The following is a 27,367-nucleotide window of genomic DNA, read 5'->3' on the forward strand; positions in this document are numbered from 1 at the left end:
ATGTTTTCAGTTTTATGCAAAACAGAAATATGACAAATAGAATATCAGGTCTCTGTCATAAATACAAAAAAATTAAAAAATAAACTGTAACAATTTATCCTACAAGGTAACACGATGTAACCTTACTCTCACTTGAAATGTGTGACCACATTAAGTCCTTGAATTTGAGGGAATTGGACCTGAAAAGTCTTTGAAAGGTCCTTGAATTTGAAGTTAATCAAGATGGGAACCCTGAAATAAGCACCTATCCAAGCTGAAATGTAATGGGAAATGAAATAATAATGGGAACGGATTTTAACCTTGATTTCACTGAGAAACAGTAGCTCACTGCCAGATTTCTATTACTGGTTTATTTTCCTCACACAAGAAGAGTCATATGCCAGAGTTGCCAAACAAAACTTTGTATTCCTTTTAAACGCGCTGCTGACTAATGAACCAAACTGACAGCTCACAGAATGACTGGCTAATTCCCTGTCCTCTTCAATTTATCCTTTTTGCGAGGATATCCTCTTTTCTTTACACTGTGCCCACAGGCGCTGTTGTCAGCACTGGGAAAAGCATCACAGTATTTAGCTGTCTCAGTGTGTCTGTGGCATCGCGTCCCTTCAGCTCAGTGCATCATGGTTACAATCTCTCTCTCCCGGTGGAGGGTAGTCTTTCTCTGATACGGGATACTGTAAAATCATGGGCTGATAGAGGAAAGTGGTGAACGCACCATTAACTCTGTGTTGACTTAGTGCCTCGAGCCATTTGCTGAGCGCAGCATGAGCCTCAACGCTAAAGATGCCCCTGGAGGCTTGTTCTCATAGATATAGGGTGGGCATTTGAATAGAAATATCTTTGGTGCTACTGTTGTGTTAAAAGTGTTCTAGTCTTCTTCAGCATTGCTTTAAAAGGTGAAGTGTGTATATAAATGATTTCTCTTTTTGCAGTTTAATGTGCAGAGACGAATATACAGTAAGTTAGGAGCATTCTTGGGGCGCATTCACTTATTTTCAGTGAGATTCTGAGATTATGAACAATGGCAGGTATGGTATTGCTTTTGTACAACAGTTCAATAAATATGTTAATATTTTATAAGTTATTGTCAGAAAAAAAAAATCCAAATACAACAGAATCAACCACACTCTTAGAAAAAAGGGTTCATTGGGGTTTTAAATATGAAGCATAGGGTTTTTTAGTCAGTTCCAACGAATCTTTTAGGCTAAAAAAGTTTCTATAATGACAAGAACGAACCTTTTTGGCACAAAGGTTTTTTTATAGGCTATTATTCCTTCATATATTATAATATCCTGCAACTTTTTGTAATTACATTATTGTTTATTTAACTGTTTTAGTAAATTAATATCACATTTTAATCATGCTGATTTTTGGAGGAGAAAAGCTGAAATGGCACTCTTCATGTGATATTGAGTAACTATATAAAATGACATAAATATATACATTTTCTAACCCTCACCCATATCTTGAATTTTGTAATCATTCACAATGCATTCATTAATACATTTTAGGGTCTTGATGTTTGATGTTATTTAATCTGGAAAAGACAAAACAAATGAAAATGAATGAACCCAAAAGTTTCCACATAGAACCTTTGTTCTGGTTACAAAGAACCCCAAAGGGTTCTTATTGAACCTTTAAAAAGGGTTCTGTATCGAACCTTTTAGGGGTTCCAAATACGTGGCGCTGATATAACCTTTTAAGGTTCTATATCAGAATAAATCGAACTTTTATTGATTGAGTTGATGATTCAGTGACTCACTTATAAAGAGTTACTCCCCCCTGATTTATGAAGTGTTTTGAACAAATAGTTTGGCTGTTTGACTCGATGAGTACCTCAAAGATAGTCATCTCCTGGGGTATTTACATAACCTACAGAAAGAGTCACTTAAAAATGATGAAATGGGCTACTTTCGGAAGTTGGAATGTCCTGCAGTGTGGTGTGAATCAAAAGCTATTTACTGTAAAAGGTATTTTTCTAATTATTTTTTAATTGTATAATACAATAGTTAGTTCCGATCAAATATCCCATGTCTCTCAATTAACACAGGGGCAGACAAGCTATATGTATTTCACATTCACTTCTCCTATATTTATTTCAGCTCTCTGTTGTTTGCCTGTGTGTGGTTCAAGGTCACAGAGATCTGGCTAATGGAAAGCCCTATCTACTACCTGTCTGTTGTTGGCCCGGGGAATGTGTATTTGACGTGTTGGTCTGTGAAATTCAATTGACCTGCTTTGAGCTTTTCGTTTCCCCTCTTTTAAAATCTATTCACTGTTGTGCATGACCTCTAAAGGAGATAGCATCAAAATCCACACAGCAGACAAATATCAGTAGCCTTTGAATGACGAAGTCAGTCTGGTTCAGAGCAGTGCGTGTTTACTATCTACAGTATATGGTTTTCTATAGCTTTTGAAAAGGTGGAAATCCAAGAAACTGATTGATTTGTTTGTCTGTGTATTTCTATAGGCCTACTGAAATGTCAAGCATTTATTTGGCCCAAAAGTCATTAATTAGTAATAACTATTAGTTGGTTGGGGTTTTCATATTTCTTTCACCCTTTTATTGATGTACAGTGTTACATTGTGTGAGAGATTATTTGCTCTAAGGGAGAATGTTAGTGTGAAATTGAACAGGGTATGCCAATGTTTTTTTCAATAAAAAAACATTTACACAAAGCAAGCCAATCTACTTTTCCATGTAGAAAATCTAATGGGACAAAAAGAAATCAAGAGACATTTATAATAGATAAAAATGTGCGATTAATCGCGATTAATCACGAGTTAACTATGACATTAATGCGATTAATCGTTTGACATCACTAGAATTTATACATTCAGTTGGCATCTTCTGCGGGTGTATAGAGCCAAATGACTTGATTTTCATTCCAGATAGCATGTGACTGTACTGTCTAAGCTCACTGGTGTATAAAAAAGCTATCCATATTTGTTCTGCTGCTCTTTGAGAAGATGTTGTTTTAAGCTGGTGTCTACATCATAGGCTGAGCCCCTTTTCATTTTCACTGCTGCTCTTCTTCTCCCTCAAGAGAAGAGCAGGGTCAGCCAATCCAATATCCCACTGCTTAGAGCAAACACAACCTTCCATCCCATTCTCTGTACACACAAGATAGACTAAATCACACTCCTTTCTTTTAACAACACGCTACATGTGTTGCCTGCCTTAACCTTGATGGTAGAGAATTATAGTAGCTGATTGTGGTATAGATATGTGTCAAATTTGTCAGAAGATTGTCATTCCAGAAGATGTAATTCCAACCTTTCACCGCAGCTATTCGATAGTCATTGAAGAGACCTTTGAGTGGCTGACGGCAGATGTAGAGGTTGCTTTCCTAATGGACATTGTTGATTAGGTTTTTTTTAAGCCAATTAGATGCTTGTTGGCTAATCAGCTTTGCAAAACCACAATTAGTAACATATCTCATTGAGCATTATTATAATTGGCTTCAAAAACAACTAGCGTAGGTGGTGAAATACGAATCAACTGAAGTGCAATGAACAACAAGAATGCCCTTTCCATGAGCAGCACAAATAACATTGATTTCGAGTCCAGCAATACAATTTTGAAAATGTCACCATTTTGACGGTGAAAGTGTTTTATGAGCCCCAGCTGCTCTTTGCAGATAGTTTGCATATTTACAGGTTTATCGACGCAAAGTCGCAAACAGTCAGGATCGATTGCTATCCCAACTGCTCAAACACACTAGCATCCGATCACGTGCTCGTAAGCCATTTCAAATCCTTTTACAAAACTAGCCCCAGTGAATGTAATACCCAGTCACCTTACAGCTCTTCAGGACGGTTATTCCAACGGGGTGGTTGACCCCATTAAAGAATGGACAGGCGTTTACTACAGCACAGTTAAGCCCATTTAGTGTCTGTCGCCAATGTGGGGCTGAAGTGTGAACCTCAGGTCATCCGCAGCACAGTTGAATCAGTGAGGTCATGGAGCTCACATCAGCACAGAATAGCTCAGAGCTCATGCTACATTTGCCATACATTTCCAGTGACCATTAGCTACTGTGTGATTCAGTTATTTTACTGTAATGGTACTTTATTGGTTTGGTCATATTGCAGCATTAAATAGAAATCCATAGTTTTTATCCCATCTTTTTATCCACTGATTTAATAGGCATTCCATGAAACAGATTCCTTTTTACAGTTTGATAAAATTGTGTTACGAATAAATTTAAGTTGGTGTAATATGGATAGACAAAAGGCCATAAAACTACTTATATATATATATATATATATATATAATTTTTATTTTATTTTTTGAGAATTAGAGGTAACTTTAGTTTAGGGTCTAATTCTCATTTTTAACTTACTAGTTGACTAGTTGCATATTAGCATATTACTAGGATATTGGCTGTTAATTAGTACTTATAAAGCACATATTAATGTCTTATTCAGCATGAACTTATTCTACATTCCTAATGCTACCCAATTTTTTACCAGTACTTAAATATAACAACTGCCTTAATAACTATTGATAAGCAGTAATTAGGAGTTTGAGGCAAAAGTCATAGTTAATAGCTAGTTAAAGGGATAGTTCACTTTGAAATTAATTTTTGATATGTTTTAGCTTATCTCAAGGGCATCCAAAATGTAGGTGTCTTTGTTTCCACAGCATTTTCAATTTTGACATGTTTCAGTCAAATCGTTGTTGTCTATCAGTCATACACTGGAGGCTAAGGGGATCCACCAAAAAGCATGCACAGAGAAGTCAAAATTAAACATGATTTAATGACTCGTAAATGTAAGTACACATTGATGGCCTAAGACACAAAACGAGCGGTTTGTGTGAGAAAACGAACAGTATTTATATCGTTTTTACCTCTTGTAATCATAGCCATGACAAAATGATCTGACGGCACGGGCGCTTCAGTCTGCACATGCGCCGGAAGTGATCGCTTGCGCGCCTACGTCACTCTTTGTTTATACAGAGATTTCGGAAGTTTTACCTTTCACTAAACATAATTTAGATATAAAGAAACCGCAATGGAAGACGATTTCGGTATATCTAAATATGTTTAGTAAAAGGTAAAACTTCCGAAATCTCCGTGTAAATATTGAGTGACATCACACGCAAGCGATCACTTCCGGCGTAACATTGAACTAATTCAGTTCGGTTCAGTTGGACATTACACAACTGATTCAGATCACTTGGACGTCACTGTGATTACACGAGGTAAAAACGATATAAATACTGTTCGTTTTCTAACAAAAAATGCTCGTTTCGTGTCTTAGGCCATCGATGTGTACTTACATTTACGAGTCATTAAATCATGTTTAATTTTGACTTCTCTGTGCATGCTTTCTGGTGGACCCCCTTAGCCTCCAGTGTATGACTGATAGACAAAAACGGTTTGACTGAAAAATGTCAAAATTTAAAATACTGTGGAAACAAAGACACCTACATCTTGGATGCCCGTGAGGTAAGCTAAAACATATCAAAAATTATTTTCAAAGTGAACTATCCCTTTAATAGTGAAGAATTGGACCCTAATCTAAAGTGTGACCGAATTAGATGCTGATATTTCTACAAATATCCTCTTTTCAATTTTCAATTATCAAACACAAATATAAGGGGGAAAGAAAAACATTGAAGTGGAGACTTTAGCTTGTCCTTGACCATTTTACTAAAGAATGATAATGTCATTATGATAAAGTTTTATAAGGAATGGTTCATTATGAGAAAAGGGCACTGTTTTGATGAGACTTGACTGTTTAAGACTTTATGTTAATAAAGTGCACTGTTCTTTTTTCCAGACGCCAAGGCTTGCCCTTCCAAAGAGTTCCAGTGCCGTAACCGTCTGTGCGTGGCTCCCACGTTCGTATGTGACGGAGATGATGATTGCGGCGACGGGAGCGATGAGGAGAAGTGCACGGCGGCCACAGCCAGTACCTGCGGGCCGCACGAGTTCCGCTGTAACGACTCTGAGTGTATCCCAGCGCCGTGGAGCTGCGACGGAGACCCCGACTGCAAAGACAAGTCGGACGAATCTCTGGAGCGGTGCAGTCGCAGGACGGAGCCTCAAAAGCCCCATTGCTCTGCAGGGGAGTTTCGGTGCAGGAGCGGAGAGTGCATTCACCTTAACTGGAAATGCGACGGGGATGTAGACTGCAAGGACAAGTCTGATGAGGCCAACTGTCGTAAGTGTTCAAAAACATTAAATGTTTTTAATATACTGATCAACAAGCACATGTTTCCTAAGGTATTATTTACATTGGAGAGGCTTGCTGCATGGTGAATGAGTTTATTTATTTAATTAATAATCAGTTTTACCACTTGGCTGCATTACATGCTTCCTTAATGCAGCATGCATGCTGTTCATGTCATTATTTTCATTCTAAATTACCATCACGTGCTAGAAAAGCAGTAAAGCATACGATGTACTCATGAAAAATGTTGTTCATTTAGAATCAGTCCCCTATTGTATGTTCATTCTAATCTGTCAACAAACATGCACTGCACACATAGCAGCAAAATGAATACGTGATGAATAAAACTTAAAAGATTGACGCACTGTTTTGAACATGCTGCATCCTTTGCCACAGTAATTAAATGTCTTTGGGAAATGTTAATTGATAAATGCAAAAAGCAGATTAATTAATTTCCATATTGTAATTTATCATGTTTTTAATTGATTTATAATGCAATCGAATCGCAGTCAGTCAGTGTGAATGTTTAATAACTTTATATATGAAAGATTTGTTTCTCGATGAGGTACGAGGAAAAAATCATGTGTTTGTTTGAGCAAATGTAATCCTGAACACACACAAAAAGCAGCTGAAAATTGTTTGTTTTCATGTGCATGCTAATGCAGGGTATGTGCCTACAGATGTGTACAGATTGTTCTAGCGTGTGTGTGTTTGAGATAGTGATGTTCTTTGTCCATGGGTGTCATGTAAACTACTGTGGTAGCAGCATGGTAATGTGCCCGAATCTTGTTGGTTGCTAGGCAACAAGTGTGTTTTGAGGAATGGCAGGGTGCTTTCCGTGTTGTCTCACTGTAGCATTCCTCTAGAGAATTGTGTGCCCTTCCCAAAATACTTTTTGTTCAGAATACAGTGCAAAGTCACATTTTGGTAATTTTGCATTATAATTTATTGGCTTTAAATTAGACATTTATTTTTTGCGGGTAAAGGTTGTTTTTATGTTATTGCCAGTGTTATTTTAGTCTTACTTGTGTATAATTTGTTTTGGTAACACTTTATTTGAGTTGATAGTTACACATTACGACGACATATATTTTGCTGAATTTGGCTAAACAGTTGTTAGGGTGTAATAAGTAAGCTTGACCAGAGTTCTTGTGGGGAGAAAATACACAAAATCTTTCACTACGTGTTATATAACAGTAAATTATGCATAATTAAAACTAACCCTAAAAAAACTCTAACCGTAATTTTAATGTACAAAGTTAATGTAGAAAGTACTTATTTGGAGTAAGTACAATGTAACTACATCACAATAAAATTAAGTGTAACCTTTGTTTTGTTTTTGTAATATTTTGAATAACCTTTTATTTTTTCAGTTTTTATTTTGTTTTTGTTTTTTGGATCATGAATTTTTGATTTTTTTTTTTTTTTTTTTTTTAAAGAGATCAGTTTTATTTTTGTTTCACTTAGTACTTTTAGTTGTTTAACTTAAACTTATGGCCACAAGGTAAGATGCATTCATATAGAATTTAAAGGTATAGCGAAGGATCTTTCTGAATTTTAGAGAAGACCCGCCCTCTCCAATTTTTTTTTTTAAAAAATGCACATGCACAAACACAACACTCCCGAGAGGGAACGCCTACTATTACGCCTTGCACACTTATGTTGCAAATTGTAAACTAACTCAAAAATATTCATAAAAAAGACAACATGTCAAATGCCCTTCCGTGTTTTATTTACTTATTATACTGATCGATTGAGTGACCGAGGACTCAAGACATGATATGTCCAACCCTGTATCACACAAAATACATTCTGAGGAAACTATTTTGCAAATCGCAATTACGTTACATAGCAACATATAAGCAGTGCTATTACGTTGGTCCTTAACCTAATATGTCTCATTGTTAATACGTATTAATACGTTATTTTTATACATAGTTGCGTATGGAGAAGTAGCTTGTTGCATTTGTGTAATAATAAACACACAAGGTTTTAGAATATGAACACATGAACACGCAAGGTTTTAGAATATTTCAGCGTGATACCATTTACCATTTTGGTCAAAAGGCTACTTTAGACAAATTGAGATGTTTACCGTGTCTATGCGGTGCATGACTTGTGCCAGGGCTAGCATTGCTAAGTAGCTTGCATTAACTTTTACTAGTGATTTTAAATGGATTTCTCCAAATAGCATGACAAACTTTACCTGTCTAGTAGAATCTTCGCGACTGCGGCATCAGTGAGAAGCCCAACCTGTGCTTTTAGCGCACGCCAGCGTGTGATATTCACCCAAAATCACTCTGATCTTGTTTCTATATTCTGCGGCCTTTCTCTTCTTATCATACACTTCGTATACATTTTTTTTCTCTTTTGACCCTCAGCCATTTTCAAAGGAATGGCTGAAACCGCAACTCCGACATAATACACCTGAAAGTGAAAACTACATAGGAACGAGCACGTACGACGGCCTTACGTAAACGTAAACATATCACCAGAATGATTGACACTTAGATCGACCAATAGTATAGACTACCCACCCGGAAAAAGAAAATCCTCCGCTATACCTTTAACTGATTAATATTATTGAAATAAAATGTTAGTTCTATCTCAAATCTATTTTGCTTCAAGGATGGTTGGATATGTTTCTACAGTAAAGCAGGGCACATATATAGGCCAAAAGTATTAAGTGTATCGTGGCAGTGAATATGTGTATTGTTTTTTTTGTTTTGTTTTGGGTTTTTTTTTTTTTTTTTAAGAGTATAACTGCTCAGACTGGTAAGTAGTACGGCACACAGGGACATAGCGTGGCCGCTCTTTTACTCACTTCAGTATTCACCCAATTAACACTGGAATTTTTTTCACAAACACAAGTAACACTGTGCATATTGGAAATGTAGTTAAATTAGCAGAATGCACAATAATATGCTCTCCTGAAATTGATCGCAGTGGATGTTCTCTGTCCGCAGCTCCTCTAAAGTACACTGTATGAAAGATTAAAGGAATTTTAAAAGCTAAAACTGAAAAATTAAGACCTTTCTTTGCCGAACAGCACATTTTTCCCCAGTGTGATCCCTTATGCCCCAAAGTGACTGATTGTTTTTAATGTTCAGAGTTTTTTAATGAGGAAACTCTCTTGCAAATAAGCAATTACTTTGAGATCTGACAGAAGGTAAAAGCCAAAACCATTTGCTTTTTTACAACTAAAGCTTCACATACATCCATGTGGGATGGGTGATTATTATAAACGTTTGATGGGGAGTGCTTTAGTATGCATGCTTTTAATTGACAGTTTTATCTGACAACTCATCGCACGGCTTTACCTTAGTCCTTACATTTACATTTATTTATTTGGCAGATTCTTTTATTCAAAGAGACTCATGTTCAGTGTTGGGAAAGTTACTTTTAAAAGTATTGTGTTACAATATTACTTTACTCCCAAAAAAGTATCAGATTGTGTTACAAAAAATTTTACTTTTTATGGAAAGTAAAGCGTTACATTATAATTTTACGTTACTTTTCGACTTCTGGGCTGGACTTTTTTTTTTTTAAATAATGTTCTGAAAAAGAAAAAAAATAATGTTTTAAAAAAGGAAAATGTAAAGGCCCTCTCCAACTAAAACTGAAATTTACAGTATAAGCGTTAAGCAATAGGATATACAAATTCACGCCTGTACAATAGAGGGGCGTAGCAATAAAACATTGTTTACACAACTTTAACAACATTTTTGCTTATTTGTATGGTTGAATTGGATCTTTGAATGTCAGCAGCAAAAAAATTGATTAACAAAGTAAGATTAAATACATTAAAGGGTTAGTTCACCCAAAAATGAAAATTCTGTCAGTATTTACTCACCCTCATGTTGTTCCAGCCCTGTAAGACCTTCGTTCATCTTCAGAACACAAATTAAGATGCTAACCCTTTAACTATATTAGTATTATTTAAAATGTAATTATTGCAGGTTTGAATAATAATGAGTTTGCATTTCACAGTTTTTATTAATTTTCAGTAATACTGAATCTGTTTTTGTGCAAGGGAAATGAGTAAATCATCTTTAAACAGCCACACAACGCCACTGCACTTTTCTTTTCTCTCAACATGTGGAGTAAGGAAGAGGTGTAAGTCAATAAGAAAAAAAAGTAACTTCTGTTACTTATCTGAAAAAGAGCAACTCCGATATTCTGTTGTAAATTTAAAAGTAATGCTTTACTTTACTCATTATTTGCTAAAAGTAATCTGATTACGTAACTTGTGTTACTTGTAATGTGTTGGCCCCAATACTGCTTATAGCAGTAGCAAATAAGATATGCAAAAAATATATATATTTATGAAATACTCTATTATAATTATTTAAAGATTTTGGTTTTGTTTCTGAAAAGTAAACAGTTTGCAACTTGTTGTAAACACTTGCCAATTGTCAACAGTTGTGCTGCTTCATTTTTCTTTGAAAACCATGATGCAATTATTTTTTTAGTAAATGATTTTTTTGACAATTGACAAAATTGACTCAAAATCTTGACCTTATTGTCAGTAGATTCATTCAGTAGATAACTGACACTAGGTGGAATGACCATAGGATTGATAGTCCTGCTTCTGTCTTACAGCTGTGCTGACCTGCCGTCCTGATGAGTTCCAGTGTGGCGACGGCTCCTGCATTCACGGCACCAAACAGTGTAACAAAGTGCACGACTGTCCAGATTTCAGCGACGAGGCTGGCTGCATCAACAAAAGTGAGTAACATCTCTCTTCTTCACCCTCTCTCTTTTGATTAGCCTCTTTTAGCAGCATGATGAGTAAAGATGAAAGAGTAGAGTGCATCCGGCCAATCATGTAGCCCCAATCAAGTTTGCATTCACACAAAGCACTACAAGACCAAACAGATGTACTCCTACATGATGCCAGAGTTTCAGGGCACACTTCTCATATGGCAGCTTCAATCAAATTCACCTCAAAAGATTAATCATCCAATGGCTACAGAGTATCTGGTTAGTGATGCATGATTTAAGTAGGACATAGGATCAACATCCTTTGCCCTAACCCTTCGTTTTTCAGGTAGGATCACAACTTGGATACAAAATAGCCTATTACTTATTCATTTTGATGTTTTTGAATGCAAAAACCGAGCGAACTTCATAAGTTGACCTCAGACAACAATATAATAAAATGTAAAAAGCCAGTTCATGAACCCTTTAAAGCATATTAAAAACACCTCATAAACACATAAACAACAGATTTTTTTACCACAGGGAGTCTTTAAATTACATTACTACTTTTGTGGTGCTTACTTGTTTTGAGCTTAACGGCCTCTTGTCACGGTCTATTATCATTTGTATGGCAAAGTGCAATATGAACATTTATACAATGAGTGTCATTTGAAAATGTGTTTTGTCTAACGCCGTTTCATATTTTGTGCTCTCCATACATCATCATGTCCTTCACAGCCACCAAATGTGAAGGTCCACTGAAGTTCATGTGTAAGAGCGGGGAGTGTGTTGATAGCAGCAAAGTGTGCGACAGCATCAAGGACTGCAAGGACTGGTCTGATGAGCCCGTGAAGGAGTGCGGTGAGTTGAGACACCTTTTCACAAATACACAAATGCGTTAAAAAAATAGTTTATTAATGTAGTTATATTTACTTAGTTTAAGTTTAATATTTACTGTTATATGAGTTTATTTTGTTGTATAGGACTTTTATTTGAGTTGTGTGATTACTTTATTGGTTTAGTGTGGAAAGCCAAAGTTGAATTTGGAGAGTGAAACTGATCCTAGACCAGCATTTAAGCTTATAGCAGTGTTGGCTTAGTATGGGCTTCACTTGATCAAGAGCCAACAACCCACAGAGGGATCATTGATTAAAGTGTGAGTCTTCCTTCAGGCGCAATCATACATGGTGAAACGTGTCCAGCATGCTCTCCTCCTCTCCAGAGAGAAAGCAGGTTCCCATAGATCTATTTTTCTACTTTCTTATCTTTCATCGCACTGGGGAAGTGGACTTTTTTTTCAGTGATAAGTTGTACCTGAAAATGCCAAATTTTAAGTGGAGTGTGTATTTTTTTTAATGTTAAAATGCATTCTTTTGGAGAGTGTAAATGCTTCTGTAAAAATGGGGCTCATTTTGTTTGAGCTGTTTATGGTCTCAAATTCTGGCTCAACTACCTATTTGTGCAAGTAATGGCAGATGGAATAGTTGTTTGTTCATCATACCGAATGCAACGATTCTTCATATTTGGCTTTATTGTAAAGCAGTGTCATTTTAGTATTTGATTTTGGATTCAATTATAGTTTTTAGTAGTATTTTACATTTTGAATGGCTTTTATTTTTATATTTTTTTAGTTTTTATTTTTTATTTCATTTTAGTTACATTTTTACTCATTTTCCAATGGGTGATTTTAAATACTATTTTGATTTAAGTTATATTTATTTCAGGTTTAGTTTTTATTTATTTACAGATAGACATTTTAGTGCTTCAACGTCCAATTTCAGTCAAAGCAACATTTCTACATTTCATTCAGTTTTCATCTAATATTTTTTTATTTTATTTTGTCTTTATTTAAATGAAAAAAAATTTCAATACTTTTACTTTTTGTTAACTATAATAACGCTGTTGTAAAAGTTTACATACTTTCCTAAGCAATCATATTCATAATTTTGACTGGAACACAATCAAATGAGTGGAAAAAGTCCCAAGACTAAAGGTCTGTTCACTCCAAGATGAATACCAAGAGAGAAAAAAAACACTCCAAGAAAAATACTCCAATGACACTCCAAGAAAATGACACTCCAAGAAAAATGAAATAAAAAGTACAACTAAAAATGACAGAGCAAACACTGTAGTGAAAGTAGGAGTACTCCATTGTTTATGTTGTTTTTCTTTGTTTGTTTGCTCTGTCATTTTTAGTTTTTTTTATGTTTTGCTGCTTGTATATATCTGTATAGGTGTATGGATGTATAGAACAACATGATAATAATAATATATAATTGTAAATGTAAGACTGTAAGAATTTAAGGGGGAGTATATAAGTTTTACTTCTTCCTACTCTTTTTCGCACATATAATAGAAGTATGTCAACAGCAAAGAATTATACATATATTTTGCGGCTCATTTGTTTTGATTTTTCCTAAGTTTTTTAAACATTGTTTTATTTTATATACTTTCTTTTTATGTTCGAAATAAAGATTTCACATTCAAATTCAAATTCAATACCTGGTGTGAAAATTTGGTGCGATAAGCATTTTAATTTGAATGGACAGCCAGCAATGTGTCTGTTCAGACTCTCAATGTGAGAGATTATTTTTTTACGGAGCGGTGTTCTAATATCTTTTCCATCACACTGCATAGAAAACTGATCAACCAATAGGATTTGTGCTGTTTGTCACATGCCCAGAACTGCTGCTGTTACATAAAACCTTGACATGGTGATGCTCACAAACAGTATTCTGCTGTGCAACAGGCTCATACAAAAAGCATATAGTGACAAGAATATTTTTCTTGTGTGTAGTCACCTTGCAACCACCCAGAACATGCTACGAAGCACAACTACTAAAAATACTTATCTGCTCAGCAATGCCCTAACAACCACCCACAACACTGTAAAATAGTGGCGGTGAGGTGTACAGCGGTAAAACCACCCACGTTTTCTTTTTTTGGCAGTTTGGTTTAGTATTGATATGATGAATATTGCACACTTCACCTTTACAAGAAAAATTTCTTAATAGCTTGATGTTTGAAATAGTTGTCTAACACTTTTCATCTGTATGTTAATGTGATCGATATGGTATTTAGGAAAAGCTAGCTCCTTGCTTGACTCTCTCTCTTTCTTTCCCTGGTTATGTTCACTCTTGTATAAATTTTTAATGCAGAATTACATCTTCCCACAGTGGCTCTTCAGTATAGTCTTAATTTCCTTGTGGGTCCCTCCACTCAACAGATGAGATTAGTGCGGCACCTAATGCACGACAGATACCCCCTTTGAGCCCTGTGCACTCTGGATCGGCTCCAAGTGGGCCACTGCAGTTATGCATGCTAAATCACTAGGTCTGGTGCCAGGGATTACGCTTATACCTCATTCAATAGTGCATCCTTTACTTGTTATACATGATTCATATATGCCCTGGAGAAAATGTTCCTGCTTATTTATCTGTTCCTGAGCGTCTCTCGCTCGATTTTTGAGTGTGATTTTTCTCTTGCTCGCTATCCAGGTCTTTGTCCTACCTCCTCTCTCAACCTGTCTCCTTTCATTCTACTTTGTCTTTCCTTTCCCCTATTTCACTTGAACTCCCTGTGATGTTCCTGTCCTCCGTCTATCTCCCTCTGTCAGCTGTTCCTCGGCATTAGCATCAGCTATTCTTCTCTTTCTCCCTGTCTCTTGTTGTCTTTCTTCCTTTTCTTCCTTCGTCTTTTTTTTTGGACCGTCAGGCTGGTTTTTGTCTCTCTTCTGTTATACATGCACACCCAGTCACATTACTATCCACAAACAAATTGAATGAATTTATTTATTTAGTTTCCAATTAATAATTTTTTATTGGCTTTGTAAATTATTGTAAATCAGTGATTTTTAAACTTTTTGGCTCAAAGGCCCCCCATTTAACTAAAATATTAAGTCATTTCTGCCAGTTTTGTTTTATGAACAGAAACTGGGAATTTTGGTATATGAATTAATCATGTTTAATTTTGTGATTCCAGAATTTTCAATATTGCTCTTCAATAGAAACAATAGTAAGTGAGGGAGAGAAAGATGTGATTGTGGTATCTTTTTACAGTTCATTTAAATACTTTAAGTCATCCTGCGACACACTTTTAATAAACAATAAGTCATATCATCTCTGTTGCGTGGAAACGTTTGCACCTCCAAAAATGCTAATTTTCAGGATTTTTTTTTAAATTGTTAAACACAATTTGTCAATTTATTTTGTGGATTTATATATGGTGAGACATTTGCATGTTTCAATATAATATTATCATTTTACCAAAATCAAGCTCAAATGGAGTTATGAGTTTTTTGACCAGCGAATTTTGGACTTGAGCCATTTGTCGGCCATTAGAACAATTGCATCTGGGGCAGTAAGTGAATATTATGTTTTCATCAACCTACAAGTTATAAAGTTTACTGTAGCTATGTGGACACTAATGTGTTTTGTCATTATCCAAAATCTGATGTTAGTTATTAAAAATGTGCTACACACAGGCTGCTTGATACAGTATTGACTGGACGACAAATGCTAGATTAAGACACTGTTCTACGCTCTTCAAGTACATAAAATATTAGCCTATAGTGTTTCAAAGAAAACTCTGTATGTATTCAAAGAACACAGTTCTTTATTACCTTGCATTGAAAACAAGTAGACTAGAGACAGTCCAAATTGCATGCAGCACTTCATTCATGATAGAGGCAGGGGTGGAGTTATGACGAGGTTTTTCAGGTTTAGTCACAACCTCTTTTTTTATACTTTTCATTGATTAAACATTTGCGAAACCCACAGACAGATGTAAAAGATTGTAATGATTTATAAAAAAAAAAAACACAGAGAAGAAGAAAAAAGACAAAAAATGGAGGTACAAGGATTTCGACTCATGATGTGTATTACAGTATATAATATATTTATGTATGCATGTGTGTGTGTATATATATATATATATATATATATATATACAGTATATACGTATATATTCAGTGTATATATATATATATATATATATATATATATATATTCAGTGTGTATATATATATATATATATATATATATATATATATACAGTATATATAGTGTGTGTGTGTATATATATATATACTGTATATGTATATGTGTATATATATGAAGAGTTCAGATGCAAAAGCCTCTAAATGCCATTTGAAATTTTCTTCTTTAATGATGATTTTTATCAAACGTGTATATTTAAGTTCAGTAATTTTACTTAAATGGCAATGATAATTACCTATTAATTGTTATTTAAGTGAAATTACTGAACTTAAATATGCAAGTTTGATAAAAATCATCATTAAAGAAGAAAATTTCAAATGGCATTTAGAGGCTTTTGCATCTGAACTCTTCATATATATATATATATATATATATATATATACTGTATATATACATACATTATTTGCTTGCTACAGTAAATATTCATTTAATCAGATTTATTATCATCATTCTTCTATGAGATGTCAACTGTAAAAAAAATGCTGTTTACATGACATTTGTGGACAAGCTTTTTCAGGCTGAAAAGGTTAATTTGCAGTAAATCCGTGATTGAGTCTTAAATGGGTTAATAAAACAGAAGGCACATCTTCTTGTGGTAATTATGGTCATATTTTGTTGATTTTATTGGGTCCGTAAGAGCAGACATACTGTTAAGATGAAAAGTGATATATGTTGTGTATTCTCCCTGTCATCTGTAATGGAAGGAGCCATCACCCAAAGCCCAAATGTGTTGCTCAGAGAAGCGTTCTCGAGTGTAATAATGGCAAGACCTTTGCCATATTACTCTGTCAGTCTTTCTGTTAGATTGCACTTACCTCATCATTTTCTCATAAAGTCTTCACACAAACATGAAGCTCAACCAAGAAAACTTGAAAGAAGCTGTCCACCATTAGCTGCTGCCAATGTTGCCATGGGTACTTTCAGTCCAATTCCTGCTAGGCATGCTGACCTTTGACACCACCTTTATTGTTTTTTGTCTGTCATAGGTCTGAATGAATGTGCCATTAGCAATGGTGGCTGCTCTCACATATGTAAGGACCGTCAGATCGGCTATGAGTGTGAATGCCCCTCGGGATACAAGCTCCTGGACAAGAAGACTTGCGGAGGTAACATGAATTTGATCTTAGATACCAACATTTTGATGCTGTGCAAGACTACATTTTACCCATTTTCCCAAGAGCCCTTTGTTGTTCCTACATGATGAACATCTATGATTTGTTTACTCTCAGCATCATCACTTTGAAATTGATAGTAGAGAAATCCCCAGATGGTGTTTGAAAGCATCATTTATCTTGTCTGTGGACACTGCACTACAAAAGCCTCTGTTCTTGGTGCATCTCTGCTCTGTTACTAATGCTTTTCTGATGGTCCTCTCCAGACATAGACGAATGCGAGAACCCTGACGCCTGCAGTCAAATATGTATCAACCTCAAAGGCGACTACAAATGTGAATGCTACGAGGGCTACGAAATGGACCCAGTTACAAAGACCTGTAAGGCAGTGGGTAAGACACTTAGCTTACAAAAGCATCTCCATCCATCACTATTCTGGACCAGGATCAAAATGATGATCCCTTTTTTTCACATACTAATGGTGGGATACATTTTAACCATGCTTTAACCGTAACATTTTTGTTTATCAGATATTAAACAATATTTTGCATTATTTGTTTTTTGTCCATATGATTATGGAATTATTTAGCTTTTCCAAAAAGGACAATTAATTTAGAAAATATCTGAATTTCTGAAAACTATATTACACCATGACAGTAAATAATTATCTTTATAGAAATATAGTGTATATTATCTTAAAGAAGACAAATAAAATAGTCTCTTCATTTTAAATGGACAGCAGTATATTTAATTATGTCTTGTCCTTTCAAAACGTGGATATAACTTTGAAAATATATGGATTTCTTTATTAAGTACTTGTTGTCAATAGTTATGACAAACATTATAAAAATTATTTACTGATGTTTTCAAAGTTATGTTTAGATTTAATTTTTAGGTTGATGCAGACAGCAGAAAAATAGACTGGACACATTACTGTTACATACGTGTGACATGCTTAAAGGTGCCCTAGAATGTGTTGAAATAATATTTTAATTTTGTCTCTTATTTTAAAGAAAAGTAATTGTAAGGGGTTTAGTGAACCTAATGAAGCTTTTCTTTATTGTCCTTCATTTGCCTGACCAGCCTGTGTAAAACTTCAGTGCATTTCCAGCACTCCCAGTTGGCTGGATGACAGCTGGAGGAACACTGTCATTAAATGCAATGTGTAAAGCTGGCATAAAAAAAACATTCCCTCGAGCTAAACAGCACACGGAAAACTTAGTGAAGTGATTTCACTCTTCAGTAATTGCATTCTGTTGTTCTTGTGTTCAGGTCAGTTATATCCATTTAGGTTTGTATTGTAAGTTAGAACTTACTGAATCTTATATTATTTAGCATAATTCATATATATATATATATATATATATATATATATATATATATATATATATATATATATAGCATTGTGGTTGTTGTTTTTTTTATATGAGGTCAAAAGATAGTTTCTTTTTTTAGATAGTTTAGTTCTGTGCCAATGTGTCTTTATGTGGTTCTTGACACTAAAAACAGAGAATACCGGTATGTTCTTTAGCTGTAATGTGTGTGAGAGTTTTTGTTCTTAGTTGCGATTGATTTAGACTTTGTTTGTTTGTTCCATGATATGAAGTGGAAGTATTGTGTTCAAGATTACAAATGCAGAATTAAAGTAAGATCAGAAATGTAATATTTGGCAGCCATACTAAATTCTCTTTTAATACGCTTCTGTGATCTGTGTGTTTTAAATCACGCTTCACGCTTTTTCTTCATCCTTTTTTGGTGTGCCTAGAAAAGCTATTAAATCATTTTAATAGCTTGATGTTGTTGCCACAAGTATATCTTTCAAAATGTAAAATAACTTTTCTCTTTCTTTTTTTCCTAACCTCCTGCTCCCTTTCATAAACATATCAGGCGAAGGCACATTAAAGATAAGAGGGAGGTGTGCTTTTATACCCCGTGTTCCCAGACTTTAGTTTTTTGGGGCTTGACAGCCATTTTTTAGACACAATAGTAACTTCAAATATGGCCTTTGGGTGCTAATATGGGCTATAATGACTTGTGATATTATGAATAGAGAGTGCAGAGTGCAGTCAGTGACCCTTTTAGTAAAACGAAACATGACCAGACCAATTTCAGATTCAGGTTTTTTTTATTCTTTCAACTGCAGCCAAACAGAACAAAACAGACAGTGCCTTTCATATATGATCCTAAAGAAATGAGCATCATCGCTCGTTTCATGCATACTGCATGCCATTTTAATTAAATATTCTGTTACATCTGAATGAACATAATCAGTTTATTTAGATTTGAGGAGACAAATATTATAAATGAATGGCAAATTTGCCGTAGTCAGTCATTATTTGTTTACATATGAGCCACACCACCAAATGCAAATATAGAATTCCAAATTCTACAAAAGAGTACCCATTGAAGAATAGTTATACATCATCACACCATAGGCCCCACCCACTAGTGTTCTGTTGCTTAACGGCTGTCATTTGCCTACACTGGATGTAAGCATTGTGTCGCATCAAAAGCAATCACTGACGCGGTCTACAATGATGTAGTGTATAGATGCAGATTCAGTTTTTGACATACTCCATGCACTTGTGTATGTCGACAACAGGACAAATAAAAGAGAGAAAGAAGATTCACTTTGACTCATCCACTTTAAACAGCTCGTTTGTGCCTCTATATAGACTTCAGAAGTGTCCCATCTTTTGAAACAAATAGATGGTTTGTGAACAATTGTTCAAAAATATTGGGAAGGGAACCCTGTAATACACTATATCGGTATCATATCCAGCTCTCTGATAGCCCTTATGTCACATACTGTCATTATGAGTATGAGGTCACTCACCTGTTGAGAATAAGTAATTTGGCCTTAGTGTGAGCTGAGACATGACCGAGGGGGTTATGGGAAATGACTGGCTGTTTTTTATGTCTGTCTCTTTCTTTTACCTTTGTTCATTATCGGTCAGAGTGTTACACCCACCCATAGATCATTTGATTATCTGGGCCAGTTGTTCAAAACATTTAATCTGGATCAAAATGATCAGGATTTGGAAATTCCATTTTTTCCTATCCAGGATCAGGTAATCCGTTTAACTTTTAATGCCGGTTTTTCAAAGCAACATTGGACTGGATCACCCTGATCCAGATAAAAAAGATAATTTTTATTTAATTTTTTACTTTACTACTGAATAGCTTAATTGTTAGCCTATGTCTACGTTATCACTGTTACAACGGTTACACAAGTCAAGTGCAAAATATAAATAAAAGTATATACACTAATTATTTGACCAATTTTAAAGTTTTACTACATTTTCTTCCTGAAATCCACCTTGAAATCCTACCCCCTGTTGGGATCAGGATAATCCTGTTTTTTTGGATCAAAGTTATCCAAATCCCACTGACAAGTTTTGAACAACACAAACTGAAGGTTTGATCCAGATTAAAACTAGGATTGGATTCCCTGATCTAATCTGATTTCAGATTCCTTCTTTCCCTTTTGAACAACCCATTTTCAAGATTTGATCCAATCCGATAACCAAAATCCGATCAGCTTACCTTTGAACAACTGGCCCCATGCTTTCACTTCCACCTGTTTTCCTATATATGACTCCAGAAATTGAGGAAACTGTCACACTAGCCCTGCCCACAACATTTGAAGATGGGAAATTCGGTCTGGACTTGATACGTTGAGAACCAAGTATGCCCGAACCAAAGCTGTTCGGACCAATCATATTGTCAGGGCGGGCTTTATACGATGATTGACAGCTGATCAACAGTAATGTAATCATCCATGTCACCAAAGAGCCCTTAGGTTGAATTCGTTTACAACAAAGTATGGCTGCTGCTGGAGAATTGAGATGTGTAGATTCCACCATCGCGTCTGTTATAGATGTAGGCAGCACATTCATCATGGCATTTGTCGATCAGAAAGATGTTTTTGCCATCCTTCCTATTAGATTCGGTCTATCCTATTGAGTGTAGGGGCATTTTCTTTCCTGGTTCAGTTAAAACACCCCATAGTCACAGCCCAGTGGAGCAGTATCAGACTCACATTCTGACTAGAATCTGAGTATGACGACGTCAGGCTAATGTCACACTGTCTCGGCTCTGCACACTGGGTGTCAGCCAATAAGGTGATGCCTGTCTGCGGTGTGGAACAGCTTATGGGGGAAATCAAATACATGTTTGGATGTGTCGTGTTGTGTTCAGGACTGATGCCTCACACTTATTCTGTTACCTGCCGTTGAAAGCAGCTGAGGTATATTTTAAGAAATGGTAGCAAAAATGAAGCACAATGTACAGTAGAATTGGTGGACATTGAGAGGGAGACTCAAAGATCCCGGCAACTGGTCCGGAGTTAATGATGTCTGGGAAACAGAACACAGTGTGTGTGTGTGTGTGTGTGTGTGTGTGTGTGAGATGATGGGAAAAGCTGTGCATCAAAAGCATAAATAAAATGATGGCACATCATATGAGGATGATGGTGGATCCCCAATAATTTGAAAATAGCGTTTTACCATAAAATATTGTACGGGTGAGTTGTTATTATTTTGATGTTTTTTTAGCATCCCAAATTATACTAGCATGACAGGAAACTACTTGTTTAGTCAGTAGCTATTAACTGATATTAAGAATGGATAATTTTCCTTTTCTATGTTTGACAAAAAATTAAAAATCAACTATACACTGCAAAAATATTGTTAATAGCACATGATAAAAATGGTAAATGTTGTAATTCATGTAGTGAGTTTACAGCATGTATTTTTTCTTAACACTTCCCCATGTTTCAACACTGTAAAAAAATATTGTTGGTTTAACTTAAAAAAGTAAGTAACCTGGTTGCCTTAAAATTTTAAGTTGATTGAACTGGAAAAAGTGAGTTAATACAATGAAGGAGATCAAAATAATAAGTTATCTCAACTAAATAAATTAAGTTGATTTGACAAAAGAAAAAAATGTTGTGATAACAAATCTTGAAAACATATTTTTTACAGTGAAGTATTAGAATGAGTTATTACAGTATAATAACTTTGTAAAATAGAATCAAGGTAGTTTAAGGGTTCATGACCTTTTCCTTGAAAAAAACCCTTTAGTCAGCAGTGAATCACCTTTAGAGTGAAGAGGCTTATAGCACATACAGTATGGCCATGTGAGAAAGTGCTGATTTGTGTGTTTCTCAAAAGAAGTTGTCATGACGCCAAAGACGGCCAGCATGCTGCTTTATGTAAATGTGATGCAGCTCAGCTAAAGCTTGAAGGGACATATCTCTCTCCTTATTATTTTTCTCTCTGTTTATCCCACCTTCCCCTTCAAAGATGGATCATTCCAGCAGATGGGTAAGAATGATTGAATTCTGTCTGTTGCTGAAAATGAAAATATTTGCTGATGATACAGTGGTCCATGCTGGCTTTCTGAAGAGCAGCAGGAAATATTCTCTATTCCGACACAATGTGGACAGGCTTTCCATCCATCTGTCCAACTCACAAGCACCACTCGGCACCTCAGCAAAAACAGTAATTGGCTCAGACTAGATCAAGTATGAAAGAGTGAGATGGGTGGAGGAGAATAACAGAGACATAAGATCTCATCCATCAGTTCCATCATCCACCCTACATCACTGCCAAACCTGAGCGCTTTTCCTGCACTCTCACAGTGACATCTGACCACAGCACCTGCTGCTCATTATTCTCTATCTCTATCTCTCTCATGCCCTGCATTATTCTCTGTTTTCACACTTTTTTTTGCTTTCATTTGTCTGTAACACTTGACCAAAAGGCATCCATGGATCATACAGGATGGAAGCTTTTGCTGAAAGGGAAAAATGTCTGTGACTATCCCAGACCAAAAAAAAAAAAATTTTTAGGCTGTAAACAGAGATAGAAAAACATCAAGTTATATGTAAATCTAATTTTGACAAATGGTTGAAATCATTCATTGTAATGGTAAGTTTATATTTTAGGGCTGGGCCACGATTAATCGCTATCAATCGCATCCAAAATAAAAGTTTGTGTTTACATAATATGTGTGTTACGTGTATAAATATTTTGTATCTAAATATTCACACACGTGCATGTATATATTTTATTAATATATATAATATAAATATTTATATTTAATATAAATTATCTATATATATATATATGCAGTATTTTCATGCAAATATTTCTTAAATATATACAGTACATGCGTGTGTGTGTATTTAAATATGCAAAATAATTATACACACTACACACACGTATATTATGTAAACACAAACTTTTATTTTGGATTAATCGCTGCCCAAATATTTTTTCATCAGTGTAGGGGACCACGCACGTGACTCAGAAAAAGGGAGAGTGTCCTTGCTGTTACATAGTGGATAAACTAAGAGGGTCAGTGATATTCTGTGTTGGCATGACTGAGCACCAAACCACAGTGACTAAGCTGCCCAGCAGTACACACACGTGCTCATATATGCACACACACCACAGTGCAGGAAATTACCTGGAAACACTCAGAAACCTGAATCACATGGTCTGCAGGTGCACTGCAGACTACCACACGTCATTCATGGGTAAATAAATGCTGTAGTCCAAGTCTACTCGGCACATGAAATGAGCCATACAAATCTAAATCAATGCTTTTACACATGGGTGCGAGTCGTGTGGTTAAATGTTTGCTGCCCACAAATGTGTATTTCATAGTATGAGTGCAAATAACACATATAGAGATAAGGAAGAGACACTGAAAGTTTACATTTTAAACAAGTCAAGAACGCTTTTTTTATTTTATTTTCACTCGTTGAGTCGTGTAGACACATAGCGAAACTACAAAGTACACATATGTTTTGCTATTTTTATGAAATAATCCTATGCAAAAATGTTTGAGTTCTATTGAAATCTGACCTTGCAGAATTTGGTATCTTAATTGTATCATAAATGTGATTAAGTTTGTGACCTCATGATCTCTTCTCAAACTCAACTCTGTTTTTGTAGGTCAATTGAAACAGACTGGATCTCATTTATGACTTCTGTTTCCTTTTTATCTCAAAATGGCCCAATATTATTTGGTTTATCAGCTCAATCATCTGTTAGAATGTTCCCAAGATAACAATTGAGCTGACTGATGAAACATTTTCTGTTCTCCGTATAGGTAAGAGCCCATGTCTTTTGTTTACTAACCGGCATGAGATCCGGCGCATAGACCTGGTGAAGAAGGACTATACACAGGTAGTGCCGACCCTGAAGAACGCTGTGGCCCTAGATGTGGACGTTACCACCAACAAGATGTACTGGTGTGACCTCTACCATCGCAAGATCTTCAGGTATATCCAACATTACAGTACAGTGCATATCATATTGCCTCCTAACTTGACAGCTGTTTAATCTTTATTTAAAAAGGATAATTTGCAATTAGTGTTCAGTGCTCAGGTAGGAGGAGAAGTTGTCGTGATGAAGCCCTCTTTTGAGAACCTATACCCACCTCCTCTCAGCTGGCTGATATTTAAATTCATGAGAGCAGCTGCCATAGACTTACTGGAGATTTTCTCACAGCAACCAGCATCATGGATTGAAAGATGTGCAGGAAATTGCTTGCATGCTCATTTTCATGCTGACTTTTTCTTGGGTTTCCTCTGGGGAGAGATGCACTGACACAAGCATCCCCGATTCAAGATAAATTTAATTGAGAAGCAAAATTGTTATTTATATAATATTTCTCAATATGTTGTTTTTACTGATCAAATAAATGCAGCCTAAGTGTGCATAAGAGACAAAATGTTAACTTTTGAATGGTAATGTGTATTGTATCATATTCTAACTTTACGATAATACTGTATTGCAGCATTCCTGTCACTTCCCACTTCTCTTACTTCATAACAAAACACTTATCTTGGGCATTTTTGTCCTGATGAAAGGACATTCTAATTCCTAATGTGAGGTCTTGAATAAGTTTTAGCAACCATTTAACTTATCAGTCAGACAGCAGCCTGTGACAGCCTGCCTGTGCTACAACAGCAGTTGAAAAACTGGACCAGCGTTTGTCCTTTACTGTCCCAGTGTGCATGCTGGGCTGTCATGCTCGAGTCTCTGCCTCACTTCCTGAAACACTCGGAGTCACATCAGCCTTTAGGATCATCTCTAAATCATTTCAACCGCACCATATGCTTCCCATAATTTACCTCCCACAATAAGGCGTCCCATTACTCATCCCCTCTCCCCTCAGGAGGGCTTGTGTTTGGATGGCGTAAGACAGTTCATTATCACTTTATAAACCCCTCAGAAGTGGAATGGAAATACTTCTGCTTGTCTGCAGGGTGAATTTATGTCCCTGGTGGTGAGTGGCATGAATAGTAGTTAAAGAGAAGATGCAACAGTTGACCGCTAAAACCTCAAATGAAGCAAATACATTTTAAGGGCCATTGTTTGAATTGTTTGTCTATTTTGAGGGTTATGTGGTTATTGAGCTGTTTTGTTAAATAGTGAGTCTTGGTTCACCTGCATGAGAGCTCAAAATGACTCTTTATGATCCAACATAAAGATTGATTGATAGATTATTGTTATGTTTATTGCTTAGACTCATCCCAGTGATCATCATTTTGGGTTAATTTGAGCACAAAACACCTTGTGGGTTGCACTTTGATAGATAGTTTGTCTCTTTTTAACTTGTTAGTGTTGTGGTGAGCAACAGGACATTTTGGTTATTTCTGTTGTGTTTTCCTGAGTAGCCACACCTACAGTTACATTTAATCAGTAAAATATTACAACTCAAAATGTGAATGGCTGTCATTGTGATGACATTATTCTTACTAAAATTTCCTCTGTAGTCTCTAATTTATTGTGTTGTGCTTGGTAAGTACATAGTTTTATAATACTTTTAATAATGTTGCTGTTGAATTTGGTCCATAATTGACCGTACTAGTGTATATATATATATATATATATATATATATATATATATATATATATATATATATATATATATACAGTATATATATTTATATATATATATATATATATATATATATACTAGTTTTTTTATATATATATATATATATATATATATATATACTAGTAGGAGATATATACTATCTCCTTTTACTGTCATTATAATGAATATAAAATATGAACCTGCAATTAAGTGGTTGACATCACATTATATTGAACATCTCATCTTATTTAGTCACAATGTTAAAGCGCTCAACATTTTATCTCTTTATTTTTATTCTTGTTGTCTCATTTGTGGATCATCAGTGTTTGAAAGGGGCCAGGGAATCTGTTCCTAATAATAGATCTCCTAGTCAATCCAATGAAAGCACAATATAAATGTTCCCTGGCTTCGATTTCCTCTGTCCTAGTGATTCACTTAAGATCCACTCTGAAAAGAGTGACTGAAAGTCATGTGTCTTATAAGGGTAGATGGGCCATTTTGATGGCTGTTGAGGCAGCATCTGTTAAGAGCTCTAAGCAAAATGGACAATTACCAGGTTATAACACAAACCACCCCCTCACTGCCAATGAAAGATGGGTCATTCTATAAAATGGGTTCCTTTTTCATTTTGATATTAAAAGTATATATTTTGTAGATTTGAAGTAAGTTGTCTTAAGATTTTAATGCTTATGTTTTAATTTAATGCTGGTGTTTATACCAGTTGCCAGTTTTCAATTTTCTACCAACATTGTAAAAGAGTTGACATGATTTGTGAGTTTATTATTTGCTGAAATTCAAACATAAAATGACTAAGCTAAACGTTCACTACCATAAACTTCAGCTCCATCCGTAGGCTACAGTCAGCGATTGTAGACACTATAAAGGCAGTAATGATGACGTTAATTTTACCATATCAATCTGAGTGTGAGTCCAATGATGAAATATTCAAATCAGTCTCAAGTCTTGAAGATTTGAGACTGATTTGAGAAGCAGTCGTAACTCGTAAGTAAAATGAACTGAGGGCTGAACAATTTGTTTGCGGGCGGACAAAATACAACATAGGTGTGCGTTATGTGTTTTCTAGTGACGTAGAACCGTTGGGAATAGAAAATACAAACGATTAGTAAAGGCAGTTGAGAGTCGATTCTTTCTTTTGGGTACACTTTCGACTTGACAACTTTACATTCACGAACAGCTATATCACACACTGCATTAAAAGGGAATATTCAAAAACCATAATAGGTTAATGTATTTAAAAGAAGTCTCTAATGCTCCCCAAGGCTGGCTTTATTTGACCAAAAATATGGTTGTTAGAGTAGCAAGGAGGAGGAAACACAGGTCTAGGGAGAAACCAAAAACGCACAAAATATTAGGCTTTTATAAAGCAAATGACCCTGGTGACACCAAAAAGATTTCTTATTAAGGCGCTTTCTCATGAAAATCATAAGATCAATCACATCAGATTTCACCATGCTT

At 35.4% G+C, this 27,367-nt stretch overlaps 1 protein-coding gene across 7 annotated transcripts in view; it reads left to right on the forward strand.

Annotated features, from left to right (window-relative positions):
* lrp8 (low density lipoprotein receptor-related protein 8, apolipoprotein e receptor) overlaps positions 1–27,367 on the forward strand; it is a 166,878-nt gene that overhangs the window by 112,871 nt on the left and 26,640 nt on the right. For 4 of the 7 annotated variants that reach the window (XM_039647706.2, XM_039647711.2, XM_039647708.2 and 1 more), the window contains exons 5-11: positions 5,791–6,174; positions 10,786–10,911; positions 11,623–11,745; positions 16,868–16,987; positions 17,260–17,385; positions 22,300–22,320; positions 24,116–24,287. In XM_039647706.2, the coding sequence (XP_039503640.2) occupies positions 5,791–6,174; positions 10,786–10,911; positions 11,623–11,745; positions 16,868–16,987; positions 17,260–17,385; positions 22,300–22,320; positions 24,116–24,287 (1,072 nt within the window). The remainder of the gene's footprint in view (positions 1–5,790; positions 6,175–10,785; positions 10,912–11,622; positions 11,746–16,867; positions 16,988–17,259; positions 17,386–22,299; positions 22,321–24,115; positions 24,288–27,367) is intronic. The other 3 variants (XM_039647709.2, XM_039647710.2, XM_039647712.2) reach the window with 1 other exon arrangement.

This window comes from Pimephales promelas, chromosome 8 (assembly GCF_988280905.1).
Source record: "Pimephales promelas chromosome 8, fPimPro1.hap1.1, whole genome shotgun sequence".
NCBI lineage: Eukaryota > Metazoa > Chordata > Actinopteri > Cypriniformes > Leuciscidae > Pimephales > Pimephales promelas.